This window comes from Corylus avellana, chromosome 5 (genome assembly GCF_965113065.1).
Source record: "Corylus avellana chromosome 5, dhCorAvel1.hap1.2, whole genome shotgun sequence".
NCBI lineage: Eukaryota > Viridiplantae > Streptophyta > Magnoliopsida > Fagales > Betulaceae > Corylus > Corylus avellana.
The window spans coordinates 31,161,961-31,177,577 of NC_142494.1; the positions used below are offsets into that span (position 1 = coordinate 31,161,961).

A 15,617-nucleotide genomic window follows, 5' to 3' on the forward strand; every position below is an offset into this window, starting at 1 on the left:
ATTTGTGTGATAAATGAGACTGAAGAATAGCATTATTCATTAAAAAAATGACCCGACTTACGGACAATGGCTAGAAAACAAGAGGCTTATAGAATTTGGAGGTATTATGAATCGATTGAAACATGGATAATCCTGTCATTTTCTGAATACATTCCCACATGATTTGTCGATTAAATTGATGAGTGGCCTATATTCGAGCACTACCTTATAAGTTTTATGTTTGTTCTTGTAGTGGAATTATGATGGCCAGGAGATTACCAATTTAACGCCCTCATCAATTGAGTGATGTAAATCACACACACATAGGTGCCTACCTCAGCAATAATTATTCACCTCTTGTTAGGGTTAGGCACTTACATGTATATATATTATCATTTGATCCTTGGAACATTTTAAGGCATTGAAAATGGGTTTTCCTCTTTAAGATAATGGGTATCTTTTTCATAGGAGAAATTTGAGGGACTTTTTGTCACTTTCTTGAGCTGTAATTGGTACCATTAAACTAAGGAGTTACTTTACTTTGATAACTGTATTTTAATCTCTATCTCTCTCTACATGATTAACACATAAGTTTCTTTATTCAAAAACATATATGCTTTAGGTTAAAGTTATCCTCCAATCTAATTTATTAAATTGAAATATGTAGTTAGCTAAATTATGTGATAATTAAAGACAGATGTCAATTTAATAGACTAAATTGGAAGAAAAAAGTATCCTATACTTAATTCAATTTCAAACTTTACAAAGACCTTCAAAACTTAAAAAAAAAAAAAAAAAAAAGTAAAAAAGTAAAAAAAAGTTTGATACAACACTTTTATATTTCATATCTTTTGCGCTCACAACCTATCTAATCTTAAACCTCATTCTTAATGATAGATGAAATATTATGGATTTGAATTCATGTTCAATACATAAATCATTAGGAAGATGAGAATAACCCTAACTATATGAGGCATGATTCGTTAAAGTTAATGCCAAATACCACATCCGATCAAAGCACTATTCAACAATAGGAAGACACTTGGCATGACCTATAAAGAGGAAATATAGCCTATGACGTAAAAGCTACTATAAGAGGTATTAGATGATTCCATTCATTCGATCATCGTACACAATAATCTTCGAAGTTTTACCATATTTCTTTCTAGATAAATTATTGACTTAAACATCGAAATATTCTTACATCGCCAGGTGTGACGAGGTCATTGGTGTCTATTGCTTCCCATTGCAGGTTTCATTGACTTAAGGTACGGTGTCCCATGATCAATTGATTCTTGAAAGTAATTAATTTATAGGACAAAAGTTATTTTCTAGTTTGTGTAGCTGAAGGTAGCAAAAAAGCATGGGCTAATCATACGATCCTATACAATAGATACAAAAACACTTAACATTGAAAGTGGGATTCAGTAGATGGCCCATAAACTGTCCTAAAATCTAGTATTCAGGCATCGGGGGCCCCATATCTTGTGATTGCTGATCCCATTATTACTTTTCTTTCTTTAATTTTGTGTTTGTGTTTTTTAATATATCTGAAGGATGGGGCAAGAGTGGGATAGAAGCAACTCTCACTACCCACTCATGGGTTGCCATGTGTCGACAGGCCAATAGTCTACGTGGACACTTGAGTCCCTTGCAAGAGATGGCATCATACATTGTTGTTGCAATAATAGCATGCAAGAGAGAGAGAGAGAGTCCATGGAATGTGGGAATTGGTATACATGAGTGTTTCTGAGGAGGTGAAATTGGCAGTTAAAGTTGCTTTCATCTCAAACTAGTCAAAACCCACGACAGTGAAAAAGGAAATGTGGTGAGACAGAGAGAGAGACAGCGTGAGAGAGAGAGAGAGAGAGAGTAAAACAACTAATGAACTAAACGCAAGCGTTAAATATTGACAATTGGGAGGACATTGGGATTTTAATATTTTATGGGTTTTGTCTTCTCATTCCTTGCCAAAAACAGTGAAAACTCATGAAAGTGTAGGACTTTTCAGGTCACCTTCTTCAATCAAAGAGGACCCCTTTTTCTTTTTTATTTTTATTTTTTGCTTTTTATTTTTTTTCTTTTCTTATTTTGCCCTGTTCATGGATCCCAAGGGCTCAACAACAAAGCAGCCCCAAGAAGTACCCAACTTCTTGAGCCTCCCACAGCCACATCAACAACAACAACCGAACATGGGTGAGAACAAGCCTGCTGAAATCAAAGATTTTCAGATTGTGATTGCTGACAAAGAAGATGGAAAGAAGCAGTTGGCCCCCAAGAGAAGCTCAAACAAGGACAGACACACCAAAGTTGAAGGCAGGGGAAGGAGGATAAGGATGCCTGCCCTCTGTGCAGCAAGGATTTTCCAATTGACCAGAGAATTGGGCCACAAATCTGATGGGGAAACCATACAGTGGCTTTTACAGCAGGCTGAGCCGTCGATAATAGCCGCCACCGGCACGGGGACCATACCGGCTTCAGCTTTAGCCGCGGCAGGGGGCTCTGTTTCACAGCAGGGGGCCTCTCTTTCAGCTGGATTGCACCAAAAGATTGATGATTTAGGGGGGTCCAGTATTGGGTCAGGGAGTAGGACCAGCTGGGCAATGGTAGGTGGGAACTTAGGCAGACCCACCCATGTGGCCACAGGGCTATGGCCCCCGGTCAGTGGGTTTGGGTTCCAGTCATCATCTGGTCCATCAACAACAAATTTGGGCAGTGAGAGTTCAAATTACCTGCAAAAAATTGGCTTTCCCGGGTTTGACTTGCCAGCTTCCAATATGGGTCCTATGAGTTTCACCTCTATATTGGGTGGGAGTAACCAGCAGTTGCCTGGATTGGAGCTTGGCTTGTCTCAGGATGGTCATATTGGGGTTTTGAACCCACAAGCCTTGAGCCAGATTTATCAGCAGATGGGTCAGGCTAGAGTGCACCAGCAACAGCAACAGCACCAGCACCAGCACCAACCGCCTGCTAAGGATGATTCTCAAGGGTCAGGACAGTAGGTTTGGGCATTGGGGACAATTAAAGTCTACAAATTTGGAGAGGACTATGAAAGAAGTAGCATTGTTCAGAGGCTGAGTTCTTTGGTAATGGTTTTTATATTGTATAATTTGGAAAAAGACAAAAAGAGTGAGAAAAGAGATACTGAGAGAATTCAAATAGGGACTGGATTTGGTTTGCCCCTTCTTTTTGTCCTCTGCACCACCCCAAGTCTCCAAAAACAGGTGCTTCTGGGTTTTAATGGTTTGTTTGATGAATATTTTCTGTATATACCATAGAGGTGTTAATTGTTGTAAGTGTTGATTTTGGTGTAAAATTTGCAGGTGGAATTGTGCACAACCAAATTGCTTGGGTTTGGGATTAACTTCTTGTTTAATTCGGAGGTGTGTCGTTTATAGTGTAAGGCATCTTTGATTATTTTCTTCTTCTTTAGGTCTGGATGGAGTGGTGATCAGTTTGTTTGTTACATTAGAAGTTTTATAGTCATACTTGTCCAATTTCTTCTTAGATCTAGTAAGGGATTTTAATTATCTAATAGATTCTTATGGTTTGCACAGAAAGGGCCAATTACATTCATTTTACTTGCTACCTTGTGTTGTGTGTTATTGTTTCCTATTCAGAAATATACAGCTTTGGACCAATCTCACTTTCTTTATAAAGATATTTTGGTTGCTTCTTTTCTCTGGAAAATTTCCTCTCGAGATCCTTTTTCATCTCTTCTTTATTCAAAATTTCATGTTTTGGAATATGTCAAGGATTGATATTAAATATTGCTGTATCCTTTTCTTCTCTCTTTGTTGTTCCCTACACTCTAAATTCTAGTTTTGATTTAGGTATGTCTTGAGGCAAGATAGTTCTTTTAATTACTTCAGTTAAGTCTTAAGATAAAAACCGTTAACATTGAATGATGGTGTCCTCTTACGTCATTGCAACTGAGATGTTCTCCATTACTTTAATACTATAATCAACCTCAAATTTTGTTGATGGGCCTTGATCTTGACTCTTGCCTTATTAGTGTTTGTGATAGCCAATGTTGCCGCAGTTTTGCCTCATTAAGTGTCCAAGCACCTTTTGGTCCTCGGAGATGAACTGCTAGATACCCTAATACTCTCTTGCAATACCTGATATTGCAAGCGCATCTCATCAAATACAAATGTTTGTTAATATCATACCCCTATTCTCCATTCATGTTGCCTTGGCACATGTCACAAGATCCAATGCTCAAGTTTATATTGGAGTTTAGCATTTTGAATTCTAAAAGTCCAAGGTTGATGAATAAGCTCATATTAGATTATATTTAAAGGCGTATAATGGGCACTTAGTAGAAAGATCATTTATCTTGTATCTGACACCCACACTTGTAGGATCAAGTGGAAGCAATTTCTTTGTAGTAACTTGGACTATCTTCATCATGTTATATGGAGTCTCTGGCAAGTGTTTTTTTAAGTATCATTAGAAGGAATGATCAAATTGTTTCTAGTTTAGATATTTCTTCTAAGTTTAGAATTTTGAATTGAAATCTGTTTGATTTTCTTAAATTTCATCACTTTATGTGTGCTTCATCATTATGCCTTTCTCTTTTTCTTATTTCTAATAAGAAAAGCTCTCTTCCTTCATTATATTTGTCTCCCCTTCTGGTATCACAATGTCCTATCAACAAGGTAAATGTCGATATAAGCACTTCCCTAGGTTAAATATATTCTCCGTCTTATTGAGATTCTCCGCTCTTTATAGCTGATAAATATCTTTTTCTCTTCAGCTGTGCTCTTTGCCACCTTAGGTTCTTAGTTTTTCTAACCGGTCTGAAGATTCATTGACATATATGAAAACAGTTTTAATGTATAAATCATCTTTTTCTAGAAATCATTAATACTATCTGGGTGGAAATCATTCTCACTAGAAAATTTCTGCAAGTTTTGCTTCAAAGAGATTGGACAAGGGGGAAATTTGTAACAACAATTGAGAATTTGGAGAAAATTATTGTAGGAAAGCAGCCAAAAAAGAAAAAAGAAAAAAAGAAAGCCACATTGCCAGATTATAGTTAGAGAGAAAAAGAGAGAGAATTGGCAGGTGTTTTCTGAACAAAATGTTTTCACAAAAGTGTTATTATGAAGTTCACGTGTGAAGTAAAACAGGTAATTTGATGTTGTAGAGTTGACATGCAAGCTTCAATTCTACTCTTTGTTGATTCTGTCCTCTCAGCCAATGCTGTAGTCAGCAATGATGTCTCTGTTCTCATAGTTTTTCTCAGTGGAGTCTCTTTCTGCTTCTTTTTCTCCTCCATTCAGCGACCTTTGCTATAATTGTGTTAGCACCTATAGTTGAATATTATGATACGGACATCTGCTTTACCAAGAGAGATTACCCTTGGTGTCACTCTCACTTTGACTTTATAGCTCCACTACTATTATCAAAGGGTCCAAAACCCTCTGCTTAATGAAAGGTGCAAATGTACTTCTGTCCAATTCGAACCCACATAAATTCCATGAGAAAAAGCAGATATTTTTCCCTAAACATTTACATATTCAAAAAACCTTTCATGCTTTACAGCCTTTCTTCTTTTTCATATTCCATAACATTCCCAACCCAACACCCAAACAATGATTTAGGACAAAATTTCAGTTTCATATCTGATTGCTTGGAAAACAAACTTACATGTGGAGGATGTCCACATGGCAGTAGATAGTTAATCAAGAGTTTTGGCTTACCTCCGGTGAAAAAATCACTAGAAATCCTCCGGTAAGAAAATAGACGATCAAGATTGCCTCCAGTGAAAAATAACCCTAGTTCTCTCTCAATCTTGCAATCTTGACCGTTTATTTTTTCGCTGAAAGTAGACCAAACTTGATAATCAAAACTAACACATTTCTTACCTTGAAAGCTCCATTGCAGTAGAAATCATTTGGTCATGGTTGAGCTAAATTTGAATGTTTCTCTTATAAAAGACATGGACCGCACGGTTTCTCTCTCCTCTCACATATAACCTTGAGGAAGCCATCACTTTCAGTTTAGTTTTCTTCTCAATCAAACACAATGGTCTGCTTTGAACCCCCACTTTGTGTTGGCTTAACTGGTAGAAATTTCAAAGCCCCATCGCTTCTCATGACACCTACAGCTTATTCAACATTATTAGGTCCGGCAATGAAATTATTATTCAACATTATCAGCATCACCATTAGCTATGTATCTGTTTCATTTTCACCTGTAATTATTTCACTTTCAGTTTAGGGCTTGTTTGGTTGAATCTTTTTTCTTCTTCTTCTTTTTTTCGGTCTTGCCTGATTGGGTTATGCGGGACCCAACTCGTGCTTGGTTTAAATGTGCATTTGCTCCTATGTATAATGATGTCTCCAAGCCAGACATGGTCCTCTCTTTTTAGGTGAACACCATAAATGTACAAAGGACCTACTGTTGAAATACAGGAAACATCTGAGATGATGGCCCGTGGGTTGGTATAGCAGGTAATTGTGAGATATATTCCATATGAAATCTACTTGTTCGGGTAAGTGGTTTGGAAAGTTCAAAATTTATTTGGACGGCCAGATCTTATATGAATTTTCTAATACTTACTGTGGTAAATAATTGTTGGAGGCCTTCTATAGGGTAGGTGGGGCCCCCATCTGCAATTCGGGCAGCAGAGAGATTTTTGGGGATTCCAATTTTCTATCCATGTTTTCACACATTTGTAATTGCTATGAAAAATATAAGTGACACGTGGCAGCATATGTTTGGACAATGGGACACCAATAATCAAGATCATGTAATAATATTCTTGGCTGTTGATCCCTGTGATACTTCCAAATGGGAAAGAACATACCATGGAATATCACAAGGCACCCTTTTTCCATTAAATTACAATGTGGCATCCAATACTTGAAAGGGCGGGCATATTCGTGCATGTGGAAAGGACAATGAGTGGGTCATTGTCCCTTGCCCTTCTGGCGCGGACATTAATTTCAACGGAGCACATAGAGTGGAAGTAAGCATTTTCAATCAAGGCCACACACACACGACACGCTTGGAATATGGGAGGAGAGAGAGAGAGAGAGAGAGAGGGGGACGGTCTTTGGGTGAGCCTACAATCTAGCCTCAGCGTTCATGGCATTATAAAACCAACATCAACTTGTAATGATAAATGGCACACGCTAAAAAAGTGAGAAGAAAAAGTAATATCATCAACAAATTTAGTGACCTCAATAAATGCCTATATGCAATTATCCCACATGGAATAATTCAGGCCAGGTGTGAGAGTCACGTAACATCGAGCGTGATTTTTTTTTTGGCCAAAATGCATGTTAATAGACACATGATACTTTTAGAGATTAAGTTTGAGAAAATTTATGTTAATCTTTTTACACTCATTCTGTGTAAGTTAAGATACCTCCAGTTCGTTTTAATTAGATAATATGTAGTTAGTCATATTGGAAGGGTGTTTTTGTCCTATCAAAAAGAGAAAAGACAAAAATACTCTTCTAATATAATTAATTGAATATTATTTAGGAGAGAATCCTATTCCCATTCGTGTATACTCGATATTATGAAAGTACTTGATTCGCTTATCTCATAATGCTTCCATTAATGTCACACAAGTCATTTCAACAATCACCAATTACAATGACTATCTTCCAAAACATGCTGGTTTTTATTCATGAGGTAATCAATAACCAATTTTGAATCTCCTGCTACACAAATAAAAACTCATCTTTATAAAAAAAAAATAATAATAAATAATAAATAAATAAAAGACTTGTAATATCTATCATCTTTACATAAATGAAAATCGGTTTTCTTTTGTAGAAAACACACATGCTCCATAACCACACAAAGAAGCTATTATAGGGAGAACAAACACAGGGAATGAGAGTTGGAAAGCACTAATTTTGCTCATCTTATTTTCCAAGGCCCATCTCAAGCCTGCAGGCATCGAACCTGCAGCGCTGTTGAATCTTAATTTGTGCCCATGCTTGTTCTAATGCCGCCTGATGAGCCTTTCAAGCCCAATGATTTGGGCCAATTGTTAGTACTTTAGGCAGTTGCCCGATCACCCACTCGGACAAGTAAATCATATATGGACTATCTTACATATGTTGCCCAAATTACTAGAGATCTCAATCCGAATAATATACTTTTAACTTCAATACCTAACCTCATGGTCAGGATTTTCCTTAGTTGACATAAATTATTTTCTTGTTATCTTACACTCCCTCTCACTTTGAATAGGATTCTTTCGGTTTAAAATAAAATAGATAATATCTATAAGTTTTTAAAATTTTAAAATTAATATATCTAAATGTATATATAAAGTTTCATATATAATGGCCACTTTCTATAAGATTTATCTCATTTATTAGTTTTTACTTTTTAGGGTGTGGTCTCTTAATTTGCCAGCCCAGCCCATTTGCTTATTTATTCGCTCGCAAGCTTGTTTACAAGCCCAGTTGATAAAGCCTAAACAAGTTGAGTCTAACGTGAGCTGGCCTCAAGCAAATTAGCCCAACACAAGAAGATCCTTATAAGATGGCAACCCAATTTCTTAAACTATATATAAACCGTAGGTTTGTTTCATTTCTCAATATATAAATTGTTTGGGCTATTTGATTTTTTTTTTTCCTTTAATTTTCATATATAACCAAATAAAACATGTTAATTTCCATTTTTTACGAAATAAAATAGTTCACCACTTTTATATACATATTTTTAAAATGGTCACAATCAAACATAAAAGGCAGTATATATATATATAATAAAACAATTTAAATCCACACTAGTGTGAATTTCTTTCCATTTTGACAGGAGCAAACAAAGCCCAGTGGGATTTGAGCCCAAGACCCAAGTAACTAATAACCCTAGAACCAGCGACATCTAGGGTTTCATTATAAAAGGCATCATCTTGCCTTCCCTTGGGGCTTTACATCGCGGGGGCGAAAGTGCGAGAGACAGAGCGAGAAAATGGTGAAATTCCTGAAGCCAAATAAGGTGGTGATCCTCCTGCAGGGCCGCTATGCGGGGCGCAAGGCGGTGATCGTGAGGGCCTTTGACGAGGGCACGAGGGACCGTCCCTACGGCCACTGTTTGGTGGCGGGGATAAGCAAGTACCCGAGCAAGGTCATACGCAAGGATTCGGCCAAGAAGACGGCCAAGAAGTCCCGCGTGAAAACCTTTGTGAAGCTCGTAAACTACCAGCACCTTATGCCCACACGTTACACCCTCGATGTCGACCTCAAGGATGTCGTCTCCCTCGAGTGCCTCCAGTCCAGGGACAAGAAGGTCACCGCCGCCAAGGATACCAAGAAGAGGTTGGAGGATCGCTTCAAGTCTGGGAAGAACAGGTGGTTCTTTACCAAGCTGAGGTTCTGAGAAGGATCTCTGCCGTTTTAAGATTGTTCTATTTCTGTTTGTTTCGTCTTTTCTTGTATTTCTCTTCGTCTTCTTAACAAGACAGTTGTTATTTTATCAAGTATCCTAGTACTTTCCGTTAGTGGCAATTTTGGGTTTAGTATGAAGTTTTATGAACTGGTGTGAACCCGTTTGGATGAGATACATGATGGATTTATTTTGCTATGTTGAGATTATACTATTTTTATGGGTTTTGTTTGATTTGTTCGCTGTCTAGGTTTGTTTTTTATGCTTTGTTTGAGGGTGTTCTTAATTAGTTGTGCTTTCTTATGTGTTAAGCCTGGCCCGATGATCTGGGTAAAATCGCTGGGACATTTAGCATTTGGGTTTTCTTCTTTTGTTATATTTTGCTTATTATGTTCTGTGTCTCTTCTTTGATTTGGTCATTTAGGAGCTTAATTTAAAGCTCGGTTAATGTCACAAATGATTTTCTGGGTTGTATTATGGTTCTATGAATTTAGGTCTTTGATTGTTTGATGGGGATTGTGTATGGATTGCTCATTTGCGTAGTATGTTTTGAGAGTGGATCTGCTTTTGATAATGTGTTGCGATTGCGGATTTAGTTGATTTTGTGTAAGAAGTGTGCTTATTTATTAACTGAATATTATGGCTGTAAATTGGATTTCTTCTATTAAAATTAGTTTGGGTTTAAATATTTCTTTACATATTTTAGAGTAATTAAAATGGTCCACTTGCATAATGATATCGGTCAGAATTAAACTTTTACAGAAGGTGTTATTATTATAGAAGTGATAGGTTTGGTTGTGTTTCATCAAGATTCGGTGTCCCTAATCTGCTCTATCTAAATAGGCTGACTGTCTGGATCTTAAATCTTAGGTTTGTAGATGGTTCTTTATATATGGCAACGAGAAAGTTATTTTGGTTTTTGAGCTGTTGGGATATTTTATGTTTGCACTTGTGCATTGCTTGCCGCTTTCAACAGTGCCAAGATGTTCTACTCCTGACCCCCATTTCTCTGTTTCCACATCCAACATTGAGTCTGGAATTTTTTCATTAGATGATTCTTTGATGTAGCCATTTGACACTTGACTTTTTTACTGTAGTCGATTATGTATGTGTTTGATTAATTTTGAAAGGTCTCAAGAGGTGAAAACATGGCCTAGGTGATCCAACCTTATCTTGAAATTAGTTGCCATCCTTACCAGTCTGCTCACGCGACCTTGTTTGAACTCTTTCAGATGGTGTTATACGGCACTATGTAACTTGATGGAATCAGAACACTTACAGATATGATAACTTCTGCATGGTAGATAATTTACCTTAAAGAAAAATTCCTACTTTGATCATCTGCCCCCAGTTGTGTATCTTGAGATAGCTTCTTTTTTCTTTTTTGTTCTTTGTACGTTTTGGTTGGCAATGAGATTTTTCACTCACCCTTTACTTCATTACTCTACTTTCTCGATCATAGTAGTAAAGGCCTACCCTTAGAATCAGGGTATACATCATATTGTCGTGTTAACCCTTGTGAAACGTAGAGGGCATCTGTTGATTATGTTCCAGTTGATGGTCAGGCTACTTGCTGCTTATTTATTGCTTTTGCTATTTGATGATCAACCTACGTAGATATTGCTATGGCTATGTTTCAGTTGATGATGTAGGTGTTCAAGGCCCCTTTATATGCTTCAATATCTCATTTTTTTTTGTGGGTTCTATTTATTTGTTGATAAGTCAATTTTCCTTTGAGTAAGTAGGATGAGGTGCTGTTGATTCTCCTATTCCAGAGCTTTAGTTATGACCTTTTCCTGTCGTCTTTTAGTTAATGAAACTTTTGCCGTAGAATGCCTCATGTACTCTTAAATATTAACCGGTGGTGTATGATGATGTTTTTATTAACGCTTAATGTGTAAGCGTTGAGTGATGGATGATGACCTTGTGAGTGTTGTATGATTAGGGTGTTGATGGCCTAAATTGAGCAGGAGTTTGCAATTCGTAGTTGACTCATAATGAAACCATGACATCACAATGAGAGGACAAAAAAGCACACCGTCAATGCAGGATGCGATTGACTACCCCAAAATATGTTGGGGGTGGTCAGACCAGTGACCACCCACTCAAGTCAAAACAGGTTGGAAGTGGTCAGAGCACCCCTCTAGAACAAGCTTTTGGATGAGTCCAGCCACCCTCAGGGTTGGGGGTGGCTAACCATTCCAAAACATGCTTTTGGTGACAGTTCAGCCACCTCCAAGGAATGATTGAACTATCTGTAATCTGTGTGGTCTAGTGGCCAAACCCCTAATATATTTTGGGCCTCATCGACCACACCTAGGGGTGGTGATACTGCCCCTAAAACCATGATTTGGGATGGCCAGTCACTCTAAAAACAATTGGGATTGAGGTCTCAATTGACTGTTTCTTATGTTGCTAATTTTTCAGCATCCGTTTCATAGAGATTTAGACAAGCCCATGGTTGCTTTCAAGCCCAAGTTTGTTCTCCTCCAAGGTCCTTCTGAGGGATCAAATTTTAAATTTCTCTATTCTTTATAAAAAGAGAGTGGAAGAAAGCCTAAGATGCAGTAATGGGTAACCCTTCCCTTTTGGTTGTACTCACTAGGGAAAAAAAAAGAAGAAAAAAAGGCTTGAGACAGTTGTTAATCTAGGAATCCAAAGTCCACAAAGAAAAAAGTTACTGATGCTCTAAAGACTAAGCCAAAGGGCATAGGCATGAACTCAGTAAACGCATAAAGATACATGTGATTTATATTTCAACAGCTAGAAAGTTCTAATTCAATCCGGCCACTAAAGACACTGTGAAGTCTCTATTTACTCTCCATAAATTCTTAGGCATCGGAGATGGAAACGGCCGCCACACCTCCCACTTCATAGCCTTTCATGACTAATCTCTCCTTTTTTCTTAGCAAGACTTTGATTGAACGCTGGTTACTACCTAGAGTGATATGGTCATACTATATTTGGGTTAAGTCAAGTTCTAATTGAAATTGGATCCATAGTAATACTTCACTCTTCCATACTAAAAATTCAATACTTTATATCACATTAATAATTTTTTATTACATTAGGCAAAACTTTTTTTTTATTTTTTGAGAAAATTAGGCAAAATCATTTGACAAACAAGGCCAGAGACACTGAGATATATTTCAAAGAATCCAAACCTAACGAATTCTGTTCCAATTCAAAAAGAAACAAGACACAAAAACTCCCGTGCCTAACCTTATAGTTAGGATCTTTACCTTTTTTTTTTCTTTTTTCTTTTAAAAAAGAAAAAAGAAAAAAAAAAAAGAAAGCAATACAGAAAAGGGAAATGGAAGAGCCAACTATAGTATGGATCTTCTACAGTAGACATAAATTATTGCCTTGTTATCTAACACTCCCTCCCGCTCCCGCTCCTTCGTACCATGTCTGACCATTTCCACTTTGATTGGATGGAAATTATTAGCTTTTCGGGTGTGGTCTCTTCATTTGCCAGCTCATTTTAGGTTGGCTGCTCTTTTTAAAGCAACATTATTAATTTCCAAGTACGTTGACTAAAATCTGCAATTGCAGTCCGAACAATGCCGCTCCTATTAGCTAGGTTTGCCAAGAGAAGGGTCCAGCACCGTAGTTAGAACGACATTGTTTCATCTACAATATCAGCAGCTTATTGCATTCTTCAAGTCAAAACTTGAACCCTCGACCAAAACTTCCTTCTTTTGCCATGCTCCCCACGAAAGCATTTATATTGATGCTTCTAGAAGGGACGATGCGTTTCCCTCACAACTTCAAGCTTTGGATTTTGACATGTTGTTTTGAAGAAATTACAGTGCTAAAATGAGTTAAACGCTACCGTCCAAACGCCGAGCAATCTTCTCCTTTCCGAGAGGATTTGCGTACTCAAAACAGACAGATAAGCTCAAGGTTAATGTAATTTGGTCAATTTCGATCTTAAACTGTGTTTGCGAATTTAATCATTGGATATATTTATATAATAAAAATAAAAGATAATTTGGAATCTTTCAAGCGTTTTGGTATCTTATCCAAGTAATTAATTGACTAACAACAATGAGAAGGAACACTGACCCACCGTTTTGAGAAAATACAAAAGAATCACGCTCCATTTGGATTTGATTTGATAGAATTTTCTGTTCCACAAAACCCACATTATCCAGTAACAATATTAAATTCAGCAAGTTCCTACCCATCCCACAAGGCTTTGATAATCCACACACATGACAGAGTATAGTAATTGGACCCATTTATTGGTTAGTCTCCAAAAGTCCAATTGCCTAACTCAATGCTTGGAATCTTTTGGATTCTCCTTGTTTTAACCTTTTTATTATTAATTTTATTTATTCTAAAACACAAACAAATCAAAGTAACAGTACTAAACGTAAAACCTTTTTTTTTTTTTTTTTTCTCATAATATTGATATACCATACGTCTGTTCAGTCAACCTAGGTCAATAATGTGCACTCAGGGGCTCACAATTTGGCCCGAATTGACCTAACACAAATCGTGCATCCAATTATAAGACCATGAGAGCTAAAATGCCAATGCAACAGTTGCTAATAGAACGCTATGAATCTTAGTCCACGTGTTAGGATATTTTCTCTCTTTTTCTTTTATACAATATCAAGAAGAATTTCAAGAGGAGGAGAGATTTAGATTTAGATCTTCCCTCTTTCCCTTTCACGGTAGCAGTGCTTGGTGTTTTCTATGTAGGCTCTACCAGTCTCCGTTTCTGGTGGATTTCTTTAAATCTAATTTGTAGATCTGATTGTCTTCTTCGGTCAAGGCGTGTCTTTCAAAGGGATGTTTACTATACCGTGCTCCTCCGCTACTACTTGTGGCGTTTTTGTTTTTTGTTTTTTATTTTGTTTGCCCTGGCCTTCGGGTTGAGGATAGATTTGTTGTCCTGACTTCGGGTTGAGGATGGAGTAGATCGATATAGGTGCTCAACTCTCACGGCCGGTTTTTTAGTTTCTAGTGGTTTTTTTTATTTTTGTTTTGTATTTAGGTTACATATGTCCTAGATCTAATCTGCACAAAACAAATATGTTCCTTAAATATAATTGTATATGAGTTAGCAGAAGCTTGAAGTCATTTTTATGACTCTGTAACCTTCGTAACTTTTGGTTATGATTTTCAGAGTTGTATGCTCTGTGATGTAAAAATTTTATGCTCATAAAATTTTATCAATGGAAGTTCCATATTTTTTTTTTTAAAAAAAAAAAAAATTAGAACGCTATGAGTATGACATAAAAAATAATTACCGATGATTTCATCCTAACTCCCACTGAGCATGGAATACGGCATAGTATCACATTACAATCATAACATGCTAGAGTCATAATTTGGTGCAACGCCTACTTAAGCTTGTACCATATCAATGGATAATACCTTACCAAGTTAATATCTTATATTCCATTGGTGGATGCTCCACATAAGAAGATGACGCGCATCCAATCATTTCATGAATCATTACAGACCACCATTATTTTTTTTTTAAAAAAAAATGAGGCGCTTGCTCATTTTCTAAAGAGCAACTCACCCTTCATCAGCAAACCCCGACGAGTCTCCAACTATGGTTAGTTGAGTCCCATCATACAATCAATATGATATCATATAATTGAACGTTCTCTGTGTATTTGGCTACGACTAAAACAACAATACGATAGATTGTAACGTTATACATTTTATTTTCAGTATATAGTATGAAATGATAACATCACAAAGTGAACTTTTTCCTTTCCTAGTAGTTATCATTAATTAATTTTTGGGAAAATTATCAAATCGATTCTTGGGGCTTAAGCTTATATCAAATTATCTTCAAGCTTCTTGTAATCTTGTGATAAGACTTTAACTTAAATAATAATAATAATAAACTGCCATAATTCAGAAGTGCCCCACCATTATTGGGTTGGGTGACAACACCCAACTCTAACTTTTGAAAAAAGAAAAAGAAAAAAAAAAGGTAGATGAGAGGGACATAATTGTATTTTACATTGTTTATGTTATCTATTTGAACAAAAATATTTACAAAAATCTCGATTTAAAAATATTCAAAACATGGATTTTAATTTTATCAAGAGGAAAATTGAGTCTTAATTAATTATAAAAAGCACAAAAACAAAAGGAAAAAAAAAAAAAAGACGAGTGATTCGTGACATAATTTCCAAAACAAAAAATCCCCAATAACGTACACATCTCTTAGAACTCTTTATTAGTAATAAAAAGAATAATTTCATATTATGTTACACGAAAACTAATCAATAATTCTATTTATA

At 36.5% G+C, this 15,617-nt stretch overlaps 2 protein-coding genes across 2 annotated transcripts; both read left to right on the top strand.

The window, feature by feature from the left end:
- The first annotated feature begins 1,902 nt into the window (after nt 1-1,902).
- TCP20 (TEOSINTE BRANCHED 1, cycloidea, PCF (TCP)-domain family protein 20) lies at nt 1,903-3,783 on the top strand. Its single transcript, XM_059593772.2, has 2 exons — nt 1,903-3,203; nt 3,303-3,783. The coding sequence occupies exon 1, from the start codon at nt 2,082-2,084 to the stop codon at nt 2,979-2,981; it is 900 nt and encodes a 299-aa protein (XP_059449755.1). The 5' UTR covers nt 1,903-2,081; the 3' UTR covers nt 2,982-3,203; nt 3,303-3,783.
- A 5,084-nt stretch (nt 3,784-8,867) lies between these two features.
- LOC132181283 (large ribosomal subunit protein eL27) lies at nt 8,868-9,576 on the top strand. The gene has a single exon (XM_059594430.2). It carries the CDS (start codon nt 8,929-8,931, stop codon nt 9,334-9,336), a length of 408 nt encoding a protein of 135 aa, XP_059450413.1. The 5' UTR covers nt 8,868-8,928; the 3' UTR covers nt 9,337-9,576.
- Nucleotides 9,577-15,617: the final 6,041 nt, after the last annotated feature.